Genomic DNA, 18,344 nt, shown 5'->3' with positions numbered 1-18,344 from the left:
GTGTTTTGACAACTGGGAACCTCCTGCTGTCAGAACACAATAGCACAGTGGGAGGGAGGGATTCCCCCATCAACATTGACTGTGTTGATGGGAGAATCAAGTGATTTTTTTTTTCCTTCTATCCATGATGGAAGGAAAGAAAATTGCATAATCTATGGCTGAGGGGACAGCAAATTTACACTGTTATACAAGCTGTACACTCACTACTTTACATTGTAGCAAAGTGTCATTTCTTCAGTGTTGTCACATGAAAAGTTAGAATAAAATATTTACAAAAATGTGAGGGGTGTACTTACTTTTGTGAGATACTGTGTACTGTGATTCTGTACTTGCCAAATATGCTGCAGAAATCTCCCTCCACTGAGTCTGGCTGCAATCATTTTAACTGTGGGCAGCTGAAGCTGCTGCCTGTTCACTTCCTGGATTTACACAGACACACAGGCACACCTCCAGCTCTGCAGCTCTCATTGGCCCTCTTATGACTTATCTCCCCTCCCTTCCTGGCAAACTCTCAGAGAGTGAGAGAGAGAGCTGTGGATGATGTCATAATCCTAGGCTTATGACCAGACAAGAAACAAAAAGTGGGATGTATAAGGGATTTACTGGCAGAAAAAAAAAATTTACTATCCAAAGTTAAAACAACAACAAGGGCAGAAGATTTAATAGATGGAAAGATGGAAAAAATGACTGAAGTTCCGCTTTAAATTCTAACAGCTTAGAAACACTTGTTGTGTGATTGTATTAGAGAGCTGCTAGGCTGCCCACTGTGGATTCGGTGCTGCCAACCTAGCAGTTTTTATTCCTTATACTTTTTAGGTTAAAATACCCCTATAATACACAAGCCTAATGTATTCTAGTAAAGTTAGTCTGTAAACTAAGGTCTGTTTTGTTAGTTTATAACAGTAGTTTGTTATTTTATAAACTTACAGCAGGCCGTGGCCATCTTAAGTGTGGGCATCTGAAGCCAGACTGTATTTCTTCCTGGATCTCAACCTTGCAGATCTCGCACATGCTCAGTGCAGCACAAGCAGTGTAATAGGTTTCAGGTCAGGTTTCCATAGCAACGGCAGTGTCAGAGGAAGTTGCCGCCCCTTCCTAGAAGGCATTGCAAACAGGAAATTATGCAATGGGCCGCGGCCAGGGAGGAGGAAGTGAAAAATGAATACAGCAGATATACAGTATGTGCTGAGAAAATTTTTTTTAAAATATCCAATTCGTTTACAGTGCACAGTTTAGTGAGGGATGCTGAAGAGTTGTAAAAGTGGGTGGAACTCCACTTTAAACCCATTAAGTATCACACTGGGCATTTAACCCCAGTGCATTAAACTCTGGCATTTACCTATGAACAGAGGGCACAGGGCACAGGTGTAGCGTCCAGCCCGCTGCTGCCAAACCGGTGAAGCTTTATGAGAGTGTGAAAGCTGCTGCAGCAGGACAGGGATGGAGAATGCACCGAGTGCTACTAATGTTTAGGGCAGTGTACGTCTGATCAGAACACAGGCAGTTCACTTTCCAAGCCTTCGTCCCTTGATGCCTACTGACCTAAACAAAAATCCATTTTGTTATCTGCATGTATCACTCTGCATTCAAGTGTGTTAATAATAGCAATGTAATAAAAAAAATAGTGAGACACTAAAAAAAAAATTTAAAAAAATCACATAGATATTCATGTTGTTTTCTTTGCTGCTTCTGAATTGCTATTTGAATGTTTCTGTGCTTAGGAGAAGAGCCTGGAACAAGTGAACTTGACACTAAAGAGGGAGCATTCCCCAGAAGAACTGGATGAAGTAATTAATCGTATGGTCGAGCGCGTCATCAGTGATTGTGGGTACGTTTGGGGGGGGAGACTCCTGTTTTTTTTTTTGTTTTTTTTAATTGACAATTTTTATTAAATTTTTTCTAATATACAACATAACAAAAGGTAGAAGATAAAAAATATATATATATCTATATATATCTATATATCTGTATATAGGGAGATAGATAGATAGATAGATAGATAGATAGATAGATAGATAGATAGATAGATAGATAGATAGATAGATAGATAGATAGATAGATAGATAGATAGATAGATAGATAGATAGATCGATCTAGATATATCTCTATATATAGATATATCTAGATCTATATATATAGAGATATATACGGTATATATATATCTATATATATACAGTGGGGCAAAAAAGTATTTAGTCAGCCACCAATTGTGCAAGTTCTCCCACTTAAAAAGATGAGAGAGGCCTGTAATTGTCATCATAGGTATACCTCAACTATGAGAGACAAAATGTGGAAACAAATCCAGACAATCACATTGTCTGATTTTTGAAAGAATTTATTTGCAAATTATGGAGGAAAATAAGTATTTGGTCACCTACAAACAAGCAAGATTTCTGGCTCTCACAGACCTGTATCTTCTTCTTTAAGAGGCTCCTCTGTCCTCCACTCATTACCTCTATTAGTAGCACCTGTTTGAACTTGTTATCAGTATAAAAGACACCTGTCCACAACCTCAAACAGTCACACTCCAAACTACACTATGGTGAAGACCAAAGAGCTGTCGAAGGACACCAGAAACAAAATTGTAGACCTGCACCAGGCTGGGAAGACTGAATCTGCAATAGGCAAGCAGCTTGTTGTGAAGAAATCATCTGTGGGAGTAATAATTAGAAAATGGAAGACATACAAGACCACTGATAATCTCTCTCGATCTGGGGCTCCACGCAAGATCTCACCCTGTGGGGTCAAAATGATCACAAGAACGGTGAGCAAAAATCCCAGAACCACACGGGGGGGGACCTAGTGAATGACCTGCAGAGAGCTGGGACCAATGTAACAAAGGCTACCATCAGTAACACACTACACCACCAGGGACTCAGATCCTGCAGTGCCAGACGTGTCCCCCTGCTTAAGCCAGTACATGACCGGGCCCGTCTGAGGTTTGCTAGAGAGCATTTGGATGATCCAGAAGAGGATTGGGAGAATGTCATATGGTCAGATGAAACCAAAGTAGAACTGTTTGGTAGAAACACAACTCGTCGTGTTTGGAGGAGAGAGAATGCTGAGTTGCAACCAAAGAGCACCATACCTATTGTGAAGCATGGGGGTGGCAACATCATGCTTTGGGGCTGTTTCTCTGCAAAGGGAACAGGACGACTGATCAGTGTACATGAAACAATGAATGGGGCCATGTATCGTGAGATTTTGAGTGCAAACCTCCTCCCATCATCAAGGGCATTGAAGATGAGACGTGGCTGGGTCTTTCAGCATGACAATGATCCCAAACACACTACCCGGGCAATGAAGGAGTGGCTTCGTAAGAAGCATTTCAAGGTCCTGGAGTGGCCTAGCCAGTCTCCAGATCTTAACCCCATAGAAAACCTTTGGAAGGAGTTGAAAGTCTGTGTTGCCCAGCGACAACCCCAAAATATCACTGCTCTAGAGGAGATCTGCATGGAGGATTGTCTGGATTTGTTTCCACATTTTGTCTCTCATAGTTGAGGTATACCTATGATGACAATTACAGGCCTCTCTCATCTTTCTAAGTGGGAGACCTTGCACAATTGGTGGCTGACTAAATACTTTTTTGCCCCACTGTGTATATATATATATATATATATATATATATATATATATATATCAAACAAGGACATCTGATAGAATATACGACAGACCGGACTCCTCTTTATTATTGCCCCAAAACTGCTAGGGTTGACATTGCGAGGTGGCAGTTTGCCCCATCTCAATATATGATGGGACCACACCACTCATGCCATTGCTGGGTCTTTGATGCCCTATAATCCATCTTAAAAGGTAAATCCCACTGACAGAGGTTATGGGGGAAAATTGACCCGCTCAAAGCCCAATCCAACCCCCAGCAGTCAAGCTGCATATAGCCATGCAGCCTGTAATTGGACAGTAAAATGAGAAGCAGCAGACTGATGAGCTCATCTCTCTGTCACTCTGCTCTTTCTTCTAACCAGCATGATCCTTGCACTGCAGCACAACTGATTGTATCATTTTGCTGCTTCCCCTTCCCAAAGTCTGAGCTCTGTTGTACAGGGACTGCAAAGGGGTAGCAAGTGAAACTTAGGTGTTTACACTTAAAGTGTTTCTAAACCCACAACAGTAGAATCAGTCTGTATATGCAGTAAAGCATGCTTGTTATACTCACGGTGGAACCTAAGGGGTCAATCCTCCGCATTGTGTAAAAAGGCTGTTTGATCCTGTCTTCTCTGATCCTCCCCTTCTTCCACAGTCCCCAATCCACCTGCTGATAGAACAGAGGCCTAGGAGGCATTTTGCACATGCTCAGTTTGCTGTGTATTGTTACAGAGTTTTTTTTGGGGGGGACCATCAGAGGAGAATGAAAACTCCTCCTACAAGCTTTAACCAGTGCTCGGCTGGATACTAACAGAAGTCACATGACTGCTATACAGTATACTGCTGATGAGAAAAGGTATTTAGCAGTTTATATTTACTAAAATAATTGCATTTCCATGTTCTGTGTACTGTGGAAGACCACATATAGTGAATGCAGGCTCCTGGGTTTAGTAACACTTTAAGGATGTATTAATGGGTATAGATAGCTGCATATACTTGAATATTTTTTTTTAATCTGCCTGAAGTTGGGCTTTGAAGTTGTCCCGAATAATTGCAATAATGGTGACACTTTTCTCACCTGTCCTATCCAGTCACATGCTTTGACATAAGAACTGTTCTTCTATATCTGCAGCCATCCACTACCTGACATTTCATCAATGACGGGAACCACACACCTGGATCTGTATCTTTTCAACTCTCGGGTGACCAATCTGAGTCAGATCATCCAGTCGGCTTCGATGATGAAATTTGAGGAGTGTGGGATTACAGATGTCCTGGAAAAAGCTGAGGATTGGTTGCAGAGATTGAAAGCCCTAGCAGAGGAGGTAGAAGGAATATATTTTACTGTTGATTGGGTGCAGCGACGATAAGGCAGGCAGGGTTGGGGGGGGGGGGGGGGGGGCTTTTTATGTAAAATCTTCTATTTCCTCTACAGATTAAATGTTTTTTCTTTCTTTAAAAAATGGAGTTTCCAGAAAATACTACATTATTGCCACTAGATGGAGCGGTGGATGATAGGAAAGAACTAGGATCACCAGCTCCATTTAGGCCCATAATGTAGTATTTCCCAAACCATTCTATTTTTTATGAATGTATGACTGTCTGCTTGTCTCTGCCAGGAGGGTGTGTGACTGGGTACTTTACCATTGGTCCAAGACTCCAAGCTGTCCATTGAGCTCAGTGCTTCTAAAAAAAGAGGTGAGGAGAGGCACTGTGAGCTCATCCTCTCAGTCTGCTGCAAACAGAGTGTGCCAGCTTGTATTTAACCACTTAAGGACCGGGCGTCTTTTTAAAAGGTGTTGTTTACAAGTTAAAAACATTTTTTTTTGCTAGAAAATTACTTAGAACCCCCAAACATTATACATTTTTATTTTCTAACACCCTAGAGAATAAAATGGCAGTTGTTGCAATACTTTCTTTCACACCGTATTTGCACAGCGGTCTTACAAGCGCACTTTTTTTGGAAAAAATACACTTTTTTGAATTAAAAAATAAGACAGCAGTAAAGTTAGCCCAATTTTCATTTATATTGTAAAAGATAATGTTACGCCGAGTAAATTGATACCCAACATGTCATGCTTCAAAATTGCGCACGCTCGTGGAATGGCGACAAACTTTTACCCTTAAAAATCTCCATAGGCGACGTTTAAAAAATTCTACAGGTTGCATGTTTTAAGTCACAGAGGAGGTCTAGGGCTAGAATTATTGCTCTCGCTCTAACAATCATGGCGATACCTCACATGTGTAACTTGAACACCGATTTTATATGCGGGCGATATTCACATATGCGTTCGCTTCTGCACGCGAGCTCGGCGGGACAAGGCACGTTCAAAAAATTTTTATTTTTTTTCTTATTTATATTACCTTTTATTTTTTATTTTTACACTGTTTTTTAAAAAAAATAAATTGTGTCACTTTTATTCCTATTACAAGGAATGTAAACATCCATTGTGATAGAAAACAAAGCATGACAGGACCTCTTAAATATGAGATCTGGGGTCAAAAAGACCTCAGATCTCATATTTACACTTAAATGCAATAAAAAAAAAATTGTCATTTAAAAAAATAATAATAAAAGAAAAATGGCCCTTTAAGAGCTATGGGCGGAACTGACGTTTTGACGTCGCTTCCGCTTTGCATTGTTATGAAGACAGGTGGGGGCCATCTTCCCCTCACTCGTCTCCATGTCCAGCAAGGGTGAAGATCCACTGCTGACGGCTCCAGTAAGCGGCGGAGGGCACCGGAGCACGTCAGGAGGGGGGGCCCTCTCCCGCCGCCGATAAAAGTAATCTTGAGGCGAATCTGCCACAGAGACCACTCTTATCGGATAGCGGACCGCCTGCCGAAGAAGAGGATACCAGGGTTATGGCAGCTAACTGCTACCATAACAATGATATCCCCTTCAAAGTAAGGACGTATATCGGCGTACGGCGGTCTGGAAGTGGTTAAACTGGCCGCTCTGTATGTAGCTTCTGACAGGCTGCGCAAGGGGTCCCGTATCTCTGGAACCATAAATGATAGGAGCCCCAAATTTTGACCATGAAGGACCTTGTTTAGGCACTTCCTGGTACGGGATGACAGCTGTCTACCAGGGACGTGCAGTCAGGGGAGGCAGGTGAGGCAGAGCAAAATTTTTTGTTATTACAGCTACCCTGCCATAATCGGAGTTGACTAGTAAATTTAGTTCTACCAGTGGTAATTTACCCAGGGTAATATATAGCCTTTTACTTGGCTATTTTCTGCAGGAGGTGAGCAGATGGGTTCAGTGTTAGGACAGATGAGAAGGTGATTCAGTAGTGAGACAGAAGAGAATGGAGATACGGCAGTGGAGCAGATGTGCAGGGAGGTACAGTGGTGGGGCAGATGAGAAAAGGGGGTACATTGATGGGGCAGAGGAGCAAGGGGGTACAGTGGTGGGGCAGATGTGCAAGAGGTACAGTGGTGGGAGGGATGAGAAGGGGGTTCAGCGGTGGGACAGAAAAGCAGGGGGTTACAGTGAGGGGACAGATGAGCAGGGTGGATTCAGTGGTGGGACAGATGAGCAGGGGGGTTCAGTGTTGGGGCAGAGGAGAAAGGAGGTACATTTGTAGAACAGATGAGCAGGGGGGTACAGAGGTTGTGCAGATGTGCAGAGGGGTGCAGAGGAGAAAGGATGTACGGTACAGTGGTGGGGCAGATGAACAGATAATTTCAGTGTTAGGTAGGATGAGAAGATGGTTCAGCAATGAGATAGAAGAGCATGGGGGTACGGCGGTGGAGCAGATGTGCAGGGAGGTACAGTAGTAGGGCAGATGAGAAAAGGGGAACATTGGTGGGGCAGAAGAGCAGGGGGTACAGTGGTGGCGCAGAAGAGCAGGGGGTACAGTGGTGGGGCAGAAGAGCAGGGGGTTACAGTGGTGGGACAGAAGAGCAGGGGGTACAGTTGTGGGACAGAAGAGCGGGGGGGTACAGTTGTGGGACAGAAGAGCAGGGGGGTACAGTTGTGGCACAGAAGAGCAGGGGGTTACAGTGGTGGGACAGAAGAGCAGGGGGTTACAGTGGTGGGACAGAAGAGCAGGGGGGTACAGTTGTGGGACAGAAGAGCAGGGGGTACAGTTGTGGGACAGAAGAGCAGGGGGGTACAGAGGTGGGGCAGATGTGCAGGGGGTACATTGGTGGGGCAGATGTGCAGGGGGTACATTGGTGGGGCAGATGAGAAAGGGGATAAATTGGTGGGGCAGATGAGCAGGGCGGTACAGTGGTGGGGCAGATGTACAGGGGGTTACAGTGGTGGGGCAGATGAGAAAGGGGATAAATTGGTGGGGCAGATGAGCAGGGTGGTACAGTGGTGGGGCAGATGTACAGGGGGTTACAGTGGTGGGGCAGATGAGTACAGTGATCTGAGATGTGAAGCTGCATGAATTGGGGCTGATCTGAGGCATGAGAGTGCAGGATGTTAATTTCTCACTCCTAAAGTAGTTTACAGCATTTACTTTATAAAAAAATCCTTTTCATGATTGAGAGTGTGAAGTTACCTTTTTTTGTTATAAAATCGGCACGCTCAATTTCTTTGAAAACATTTTTTGGCACACTGCGCTCAAAAAAAGGTTGCCTATCCCTGCTGTAGTGAATACTGGAGGATGATATAAACATTAAGGGAGTGGCCCAGTGAGTTCTTTCTTCCCGTGCTGTGGCCTTGGGAGGTTGTGTGCAGTTCTTGGTGCTGATTAGGCCAGAAGCCTGTTTGGGCTAACACAGAATCCTCAAGCTGCCCTGCCTGGTCAAGGACGGTACAGCACCCAAGTTGGAGAGCCAGGGTAAGCAGTCCTGCTGGAGGCGGATGTAGTATGACCCTCAGAGAATCGTGGTACTCCCTTGGAAGGAGGAGAAGTGTGGCGGGGTCTGGAACCCATGTTTCTGGAGATACTTGAAGCCCTAACTCTCTCTTCTTGTGAGTCAGAGCAATAAACACCTGGAAATGACCAAAGTGACTGGTTCCCTTTGTTATTGTAACTCTCCACTGTGACCATGGATTCACCCTGGGGTAATGTCAGCCTGGCCCTGTGCTGGGGGAGGGGGGTATTTCTTTACCTGGCCAGGGAGTTGCTACATCATACAGTAGATAACATATGATATATTATTATTTTCTCTAAATACCTAAAAGTTTGAGATAATTATTTTAGAACGCTTAGTTGTTAGTAATGCCGTGTACACACAAGCAGACTTTTCGACCGAACTGGTCCGAACGGACCGAGTCCGGCGGACAATTCGACCGTGTGTGGGCTTCATCGGACCTGCAGCGGACTTTTTCGGTCGAAAATCTGACGGACTTTAGATTTGGAACATGTTTCAAAACTTTCCGACGGACTCGAGTCCAACAGACGAAAACCGACGCTAGGGCAGCTATTGGCTACTGGCTATCAACTTCCTTATTTTAGTCCGGTCGTACGCCATCACGTACGAATCCTTCGGACTTTGGTGTGATCTTGTGTAGGCAAGTCCGTTTGTTCGGAAAGTCTGTCGGATAGACCGTCGGACCAGTCCGGTCGAAAAGTCCGCTCGTATGTACGCGGCATAAGAGGTTGTGAACAGGTTGCCAAGTGCTTTCATCAGCAAGGTTTTAGGTGAAGACATTGGCGGCCTTTCCCATATTTTTCCTCCTTGGCTAGCGCACCTCAAGTGTTGCATTGCACGTCTCTGGGCAGATAATACAGAACGTTAATAAAACTTGTTTATGTCATGGTTGGCGGTTTTGACCTGTATTTTGTGATTTGTGTGTTGGATGGGTGCGCTAATTATTTTGTTTTTGGAATTCCGTTTCACAGCCACAGAACAGCCTGCCAGATATACTGATTTGGATGTTACAAGGAGGCAAGCGCGTGGCTTACTACAGAATGCCAGCCCACCAAGTCCTTTACTCCAGCAATGACCCCAAGTGTTGCGGCAAGAACTGTGGGAAGCTCCAGACCATCTTTCTCAAAGTATGCGTCTTTCTTTGCCTCTGCAGCTTCAAGAAAAACTGACCTCAAACACTTCCTCTCTACCTTTTGTACTGTTATGCCCCGTACACACGATAGGATTTTCCTATGGAAAATGTGTGATAGGACCTTGCTGTCAGAAAATCCGACCGTGTGTAGGCTCCATCACACATTTTCCATCGGAATTTCCGTCACACAAAATTTGAGAGCTGGTTCTCAAATTTTCCGACAACAAAATCCGTTGTCGGAAATTCCGATCGTGTGTACACAATTCCGACGCACAAAGTTCCACGCATGCTCGGAATCAAGCAGAAGAGCAGCACTGGCCATTGAACTTCATTTTTCTTGGCTCGTCGTACGTGTTGTACGTCACCGCGTTCTTGACGTTCGGAATTTCCGACAAGATTTGTGTGACCGTGTGTATGCAAGACAAGTTTGAGCCAACATCCGTCGGGAAAAAAAACATGATCTTTGTTGTCGGAAAATCCTATCGTGTGTACAGGGCATTAGTCTTGGTCTTTGTACACTTAGCCTAATGCCCTGTACACACAATAGGACTTTCCAACAACAAAATCCATGTTTTTTTTCCGACGGATGTTGGCTCAAACTTGTCTTGCATACACACGGTCACACAAATCTTGTTGGAAATTCCGAACGTCAAGAACGCGATGACGTACTACACGTACGACGAGCCGAGAAAAATGGAGTTCAATAGACAGTGCGGCTCTTCTGCTTTTATTTATTTCATTTATTTATTTATTTCAGGTACTTATATAGCGCCGTCAACTTACGCAGCGCTTTACATATACATTGTACATTCACATCAATCCCTACCCTCAAGGAGCTTACAATCTAAGGTCCCTAACTCACATTCATACATACTAAGGACAATTTAGACAGGATCCAATTAACCTACCAGCATGTCTTTGGAGTGTGGGAGGAAACCGGAGTACCGGGAGGAAACCCACGCAGTCACAGGGAGAACATGCAAACTCCAGGCAGGTAGTGTCGTGGTTGGGATTCGAACCAGCGACCCTTCTTTCTGCTAGGCGAAAGTGCTACCCACTACACCACTGTGATTCCAAGCATGCATGGAACTTTGTGCGTCGGAATTGTGTACAGGCGATCGAAATTTACGACAACGGATTTTGTTGTCGGAAAATTTGAGATCCAGATCTCAAATTTTGTGTGTCAGAAATTCAGATGGAAAATGTCCAATGGAGCCTACACACGGTCAGAATTTCCGACAACAAGCTCCCATAGAACATTTTCCATCATAAAATCCTATCGTGTGTACGGGGCATAAGTCTTGGTTCACACTACGCTGGGTGCACGCACATTTCTGTGCGTTTCATGTAGGGCAGCCTATTAATTTTAATAGGCTGCTCTATGCACAAGAAACATGGAAAAAAGGTCACATGTGGTTTGACACGCAAAGCCAAGCACTTTTACAGGTGTGTGGGGGTGCTATTAAGAATTAATGGCACCGCCTCGTGTCTGCTATATGGCAGCTTCTCTGTGTGTCAGTGAAGCATGTGATTTCATGCACCTTTCCAACATGCAGTGATGTGAACCTAGCCTAAGAATGGATACGATGTGTTCAGTTTTTTTTATTACACTTCTGATTTATTTGTCTGCACAACTGATGATATACCGGCATAGTCTTCCAGTCCATCGTTATTCCAGCCAAATGCCTATTGTGCCAGGCTGATATATGTTGAGTGAACTTTTTAAGGAAGTGTACCTCTACTAATGTTCAAAGTATAAAACTGACCAGAGGAGTTAGTGAATTTGACAATAGCAGTGTGTCAGAAACCATGAAATCAGACCAAGACATAAGTACAGTTAAATCACACTTGTTTAATAATAAAAGTAAATAGAACAAAATGTAGTCAAAACACAGCCAGAGTTCAGGAACCAGAACGGATAATCAGACAAGCCAAACGTCAGAAGGGATGTCAGCCAAGCAAGTCTTTAAACAGGAATGCAGGAGAGCGTCTCTGTGATGTTGACCAAGGCGAAGGCAGAGATCCTTTGGGCTGGACGGCTTAAGTAGGCAAGACTGGCGAGCAGGATATCATCAACAGCTGAGTACCTGTGGAGAGATAGGAGCTGGCAATTAACCGACAGCTGAGCGGCCAGCTCAGAGAAGGAAGGGCTGAGCCCAGCCCTGACAGAGTGCCAGATGTCTTAAGTGGCCATATTTATTATGGATAACAATGTGACAGCAGAAAGATAGATAGGTAGCCAAAAGTCCCTCTTCATCAGGGCTCTAATGTAAATGACAATGCTTCCTATAGGACTCACATCAAAGGCCTTTTGAGAAGTGTTCCTTGTCAGTCATAATGAAAATGTGCTGGAACCTATGGACTGCAGAGGACTGATAAAAGAGCAATGGGGTTAGGGTTGCCACCTGTTTGGGATTCACCCCTTACAGTCCGGGTTTTGACTGAAACCCAGACACATGATTCAAAACCCGGACTGTCCGGCAATATTCAGATAGGAATGTGGCTTAGAACAGGGCCTGACAGGAGATTGAGGGGACACGATGCGTGCATTACTATTATTGAGTATAGAGTATAGTATATACTATTATAGTATATAGAGTGCCCAAAGGTGTCCAAGGTCTGTTACAATCCCATAGTGTATGCTAAAAAAAAAAAAAGTGTTTTGGGTTTGGCTTGAAGAGAAAGTGGCAACTCTAAATGGGTTGGTTTACTAAAACTGAAAAGTGCAAAATCCGGTGCAGCTCTGCATAGAAACCAATCAGCTTCCAGGCTTTTTTGAAAAGTAAAATTGAGCAAGCTGAAGTTGGAAACTGATTGGCTACCATGCACACCTGCACCAGATTTTGCACTCTCCAGTTTTAGTAAATTAACCCCAATGTGTTACTGGGCTTAAAGCAGTGGTTCCCAACCTCAGTCCTCAAGTACCCCCCAACGCGCCATGTTTTGGGAACTTCCCTTAGATAAAATAGCTCTTATCAATACCATGTCATTGATATTGATCTAAAGCAGCTGTGTAAAATAAAGGAAAACCTGAAAACATGGCCTGTTGAGGGTACTTAAGGACTGAGGTTGAGAACCACTGGCTTAAAGGACACAGGAATGCAATGTTGGCGTGACTAAACTTTATTATATATATCTGTTTTGTTTTTCAGTACCCACAAGCGGGTAATAAAGGAGCCAAGATGCCAGCTCAGGTCCGGGTTCAGCTGTGGTTTGGACTGGCTGTGCATCAGGCAAAATTTAACCAGTCAGCTCAGGGCAAGCTCTCTGTCTTTGCTGAAACAGTAAGTATAAGTTGTAGGCAAGTATTGTAAGTATTACGAGAGATGAATGAGGCATGTCAGTTTCCAATTTCCCCTCGTATAACAGTTTTTATTATGTGACGACTCAGCCAGTAGATCTTTTTTCCCCCCTCAGGGTGACAACGCTGTTTGTTCTGCAGTAAAATGGAGCAGCAGCGTTGTCACTCTGTGAGACAGGGTAGTGTTGTTTTTTTATATGTATCCCAAACCCAGAAGAAGCCGGGGATGTCAGCAATGGTGAGGGAGCTTACAAATGTCACTGAAGCAGATGTGAGTATAGTTCCACTTTAAGGCTGATGTCATATGGATGATCATTAGAATTGGCAGAGATGCACAAAAGAACCCTCCACTTCTGTGGAATTGCTCCCTTGTTGGCACCAAGTTCTGCTGAATCACGCTCACTGGTAACAGGTCATTGAGGGAGCGACATATCGCTGGAGCTGCTAGTGAGGGAGCAATTCTATAAAGTAGGGTTGCACCGATACTAGTATCGGTATCGGTGCCGATACCGAGTATTTGCACAAGTATCGGTACTCATGCAAATTCACAGATACCTGAAACCGATAATTTCAGGCTCGGTTCTTTGAGCTGTCAGTGGGTCTCCCCTGTTGACAGCTGAAGTGTTAAAGAAGTTCGGTAATTGGAACTGTCAAAAAAAAAAAGCAGCCAGCATTGTTTATTAACAACACTAAAATAAAAAGAAACATTGTTTCTTTTTGTATCTTTCTTTCTTCATCTGCAGATCAAAGGGATGAACAAATGTTCCTCTGCTTAACCCCGTCTTAACCCTTAATTTACTCTAATCAGCCTTTAATTATTATTTTCCTGCTTTTTTTTTCACATCTGTTTTATAAACGATAAACAATTAAAACTTTTTTTGTTTGCTTTGTTAGTGAATATTTTTACACATATATATTAACATATGTTTGCACATTTAACATTGAAAAAGCACAAAAAAACCCCCAAAAACTGTATTTCATTTGTAAATAACTTTTCAGTGCTTTGTACCATTGCTGACAGCTGAAGTGAAAACAAAACAGTTGCGGTAGGTATCGGTAATTGGTATCGGCGAGTACAGTGGAATCTCGGATTACGAATATAATCTGTTCCAGGAGAATGCTCGCAATCCAAAGTACTCGTATATCAAAGCGAGTTTCCCCATTGTAGTCAATAGAAACGAAAATAATTTGTTCTGCATTGACTTCAACGGCATGCAATACTGCATGTGGCCAGAGGTGGGGGGGCACCGGAGAGCCTCGGAAATGGCCGGTCAGGCCCGAGGACACCTCGGCTGATCTTGGCAAACCTCGGAAAGACTCCGTTCCCGAGGTTTGCCGAGGTCAGCCGAGCTGTTCTCGGGCCTTTCCGTGCATTTCCGAACAGCGCCGATCGGCTGTGATCAGCGCAGCTCGGCTCCGGCGCCCCCCCCACCTCAGGCCAAATGTGGTACTGCACATGCTTTGGCCTGAATCATGCTCGTTTTGCAAGACAACACTCGCAAACCGAGTTACGATTTTTAAAAATACAGTGCTTGTATTGCGAAACGCTCGTTAACCGCGTTACTCGCATTTGGAGGTTCCACTGTACTAAAAGAAAAGTATCGGTACTTGTACTCATTGTAAAAAAAATGGTATCGGTGCATCCCTACTATAAAGACTAGCAGGCGGTCTCTTCGCAATCCTTATACTGGCCATGTTTGCCAGCATTAAAGTGTTACTAAACCCAGGAGCCTGCATTCACTATATCTGGTCTCTCACAGTACACAGAACATGGAAATGCAATTATTTTGCTCGCAGCAGGGGGTCTAGTGCGTCCCCGTTCTCCATTTCAGGGGCGAATCTGGTCCAAATTTTTGCCTGAATTTGGACCTAAAACAGAGCCGAAGACACACAGGCTCTTCTTCTGTGCGCTCCATTGCCGCCCTGGAGTTGTGTGAATCGGCTCCATTGAGAGCCGCTCACAATCTCCTGTCATGCCAATTGTATGCCGGGAAACCCGCATTCCAATTCACAATAGTGTGAACCCAGCCTAAAGCTTGTTGGAAGAGTTTTCATTCTGTTCTGACCTATGAGGCTGCAGGACCCCTGACCCTCTGTATTGGCCCTGTGCTGATAACATGCAATCTCCCCCCCAAAAAAAAGACTCTCTAACAGTACACACCAAACTGAGCATGTGCAGAGTGCCCCCAAGGCTCTGTTCTATCAGGAGATGGATTGGGGACAGTGGAAGAAGTGGAGGATCAGAGAATAAAGGATCAAACAGCCTTTTTACACAATGCAGAGGATTAAAGAGGAAGTAAACTGTGCCAAATGTTCTTAAAAAAAAAAAAAAAACTTGTAAAGTAAAGGCATAATATGCTAGTATGCATCGCATACTAGCACATTATGAAATACTTACATTGGGACAAAGCCCTGCACCACCATGCTGTGAGCTCTGACAGACGCTTCCATCTTCACCCGGTCCTCCTTCTGGGTTCGCTTCTGATGATTGGTTGCGCCGCAATGACGTCACTCCCACGCATGTGCACGGGAGTCACGGACCGCGGCACGGAGCTCTGAAGGGACAATACTGGTATACCGTCCCTTCAGAGAGCATGCGCTGGTGAGTATAACAAGCATGCTTTACTGTAGACATGTGCAATTCGTTTCGTTCCAAATTCGTTTTTTAACAAATTTCGACAAATTCGTTAATTCGGAAATATCCGAATGAACGAAAACCCGACTAACAAATTTTTCCGAATATTCGTAAATTCGAATATTCGAACATTTGTAAATTCATACATTCATAAATTCGTACATTCGTAAATTCTTAAATTCGTAAATTTGTAAATTCGTAAATCTGAAATAATAATTAACTAATAATAGCTTAACTATTACTAACTATTAAATTATAGGTATTGTAATTTCCTTTCAAATTTGGCTGTTAGTGAACAAATACAAATTTATCCGAAGTTATGAATTATCCGAAATAACGAATGCTGTATCTAAACGAATGGAATGTAATGAATTAATAATAATAAATAACAATAATAATAATAATAACTTTTTATTATTATTATTTATTATTAATTTGTTCTGTTCCATTCGTTTAGATGCAGCATTCGTTATTTCAGATAATTCGTAACTTCGGATAAATTTGTATTCATTACGTTCACTAACAATCAAATTTGAAAGGGAATTACAACACCTATAATTTAGCAGTTAGTGATATTTAGTATTTCAGATTTATGAATTTTCGGGTTTTTGGATTTTCGAATTTCCAAATTTACGTATTTTCGATTTTACGAATGTACGAATTTTCTAATTTACGAATGTACGATTTTACGAATATACGAATTTTCTAGTTTACGAATGTACGAATTTATGAATATACAAATTTTCTAATTTACAAATGTACGAATTTATGAATTTACAAATTTACGAATTTTCTAATTTACGAATGTACGAATTTACGAATATATGAATTTTCTAATTTACAAATATACAAATTTTCTAATTTACGTATGTATGAATTTTCTAATTTACGAATGTACGAATTTATGAATATACGAATTTTCTAGTTTACGAATGTACAAATTTACGAATATATGAATTTTCTAATTTACAAATGTACGAATTTATGAATTTACAAATTTACGAATTTTCTAATTTATGAATGTACGAATTTACGAATATATGAATTTTCTAATTTACAAATATACGAATTTTCTCATTTACGAATGTACGAATTTTCTCATTTACGAATTTATGAATATACAAATTCTCTAATTTACGTGTGTACGAATGTATGAATTTTCTAATTTACAAATGTACGCATTTATGAATTTACAAATTTATGAATTTTCTAATTTATGAATGTACAAATTTACGAATATATGAATTTTCTAATTTACGAATTTACGAATGTACGAATTTACTAATATACGAATTTTCTGATTTACAAATGTACGAATTTACGAATATACGAATTTTCTAATTTACGTATGTACGAATTTACGAATTGCGATCATAACGAATGACCCAAAAAATGAAAACAAAAAAAACGAATGAAACGAAAACGAACAAATTTTTTGGCAGTGCACATGTCTACTTTAGTGCATATACAGACTGATTTTACTGTTGTGGGTTTAGGAACACTTTAAGATCACTCATTAGCCTATCAGCCACTAGTTTTTTTTTTTTTTGGCAAAATATTTCGGTCATATGAATGAATTCAGTCTGTCTCTTTTGTCTAGCTCATTGTATATTTCTTTTAGCTTCTTTCATATAACAACACATATTTAGGATTTGATGAAATTTAGCGCCAGAGCTAGATCATCATAAAGGCAACCAAGGTAGCGGCCTAGGGTCTGTTGGATGTACAAGGGGAGCTACCTTCATGATTCTGCAGTAGGCCAAGAAGACATTTCATTTAAGGCCTGTCTGTCATCTTAGGAAAGTATGCACTAGTAGGCAGTTAGTGTGTGATGATGAGCTAATACCAATACAGACAATTCCAATGGGGCACCTCCCTAACCACTGCAATCCTTGTCAATATCAATTAGATAGAAGGGACTCCATTCTCCTATAATCTGTTTTTTGCCACCACTCTATTGTTGCAAAGCATCAAAATATAGAATTTTTTGCATGCGTTGCAGACTGTACTGTTAGGCAGATTGTGTACACAATTGTTTTTTTTTATTCTCTCATAGTACGAGAACCAGACCAAACTGGCTCTTGTGGGCAACTGGGGGACCACAGGACTTACCTACCCCAAGTTCTCTGATGTAACTGGGAGGATCAAACTACCAAAGGACAGCTTCAAGCCTTCAAGCGGATGGAACTGGGCTGGAGATTGGTTCATCAGCCCTGAAAAGACGTGAGTTTACCAGCGGGAAATGATAATGGACATTTTGTTCTCCTGCTCATTCAAACTTTTCCTGGATGTCGCCTTCCTAACAGAAAAAGAAAAAAATACATTGTGTTCCAAGGTTTCAGTTCCGCTCCTTCTTCTTGCTCACTGCAGTAGCACCTAAACAAATTCAGCTGAAGTATTGCTATCCATTATCATATAACACTGGTTTTTAGTTCTTAATTATCCACTGGGGGGCGCTGGCAGAGCCTGGACAAGGGGTGGGCAGGAGGGGCGGCTGCCCTGGGCACTGTGGTATCATGTGAGGTAGGGAGGAGGGGGGGGGGCACGAGGAGATTGGGGGTGGAGGGGATTTTTGTTGAGAAGGGGAATTTGTGGAGCAGCAGGGGGTAAAAATTGTCCTAATAGGGCAAATCTGGAGAGGTGTGCTGTCAGTGGGGATTTGTGTTGGGAGGGGGATGGGGGAAGAGGATTTGTGCTAGGAGGGGGGGATTTGAGGGGTTTGTGTTATAAAAGTAATATGGTAGAGCAGCCCTCAAATTTTCTACTCGCTCGAGTGGAAAATGAGGGCTGGCGAGAGTGGGCTGCCTCAGAGCGGGGGGGAAGGGGGGGGGAGCCAACAA

At 42.6% G+C, this 18,344-nt stretch overlaps 1 protein-coding gene and 1 long non-coding RNA gene across 7 annotated transcripts in view; one reads left to right on the top strand and one right to left on the bottom strand.

The window, feature by feature from the left end:
- Nucleotides 1-18,344, top strand: part of DYSF (dysferlin) — a 395,589-nt gene that overhangs the window by 232,773 nt on the left and 144,472 nt on the right. For all 6 annotated transcript variants that reach the window (XM_073611045.1, XM_073611046.1, XM_073611050.1 and 3 more), the window contains 5 exons: nucleotides 1,722-1,828; nucleotides 4,736-4,928; nucleotides 9,408-9,563; nucleotides 12,721-12,852; nucleotides 17,561-17,727. In XM_073611045.1, coding sequence (XP_073467146.1) covers nucleotides 1,722-1,828; nucleotides 4,736-4,928; nucleotides 9,408-9,563; nucleotides 12,721-12,852; nucleotides 17,561-17,727 — 755 coding nt within the window. The remainder of the gene's footprint in view (nucleotides 1-1,721; nucleotides 1,829-4,735; nucleotides 4,929-9,407; nucleotides 9,564-12,720; nucleotides 12,853-17,560; nucleotides 17,728-18,344) is intronic.
- The window catches only part of LOC141120980 (uncharacterized), a 91,040-nt gene continuing 84,096 nt past the window's right edge, over nucleotides 11,401-18,344 (bottom strand). Inside the window, exons 3-4 of the long non-coding RNA XR_012240128.1 lie at nucleotides 17,621-17,803; nucleotides 11,401-11,655 (exon numbers count right to left, since the gene is read on the bottom strand). This is a non-coding gene — a long non-coding RNA (uncharacterized lncRNA). The remainder of the gene's footprint in view (nucleotides 11,656-17,620; nucleotides 17,804-18,344) is intronic.

Source organism: Aquarana catesbeiana, linkage group LG01 (genome assembly GCF_042186555.1).
Source record: "Aquarana catesbeiana isolate 2022-GZ linkage group LG01, ASM4218655v1, whole genome shotgun sequence".
In the NCBI taxonomy this organism is placed as follows: domain Eukaryota; kingdom Metazoa; phylum Chordata; class Amphibia; order Anura; family Ranidae; genus Aquarana; species Aquarana catesbeiana.
This window is presented reverse-complemented; position numbering and strand designations above follow the sequence as displayed.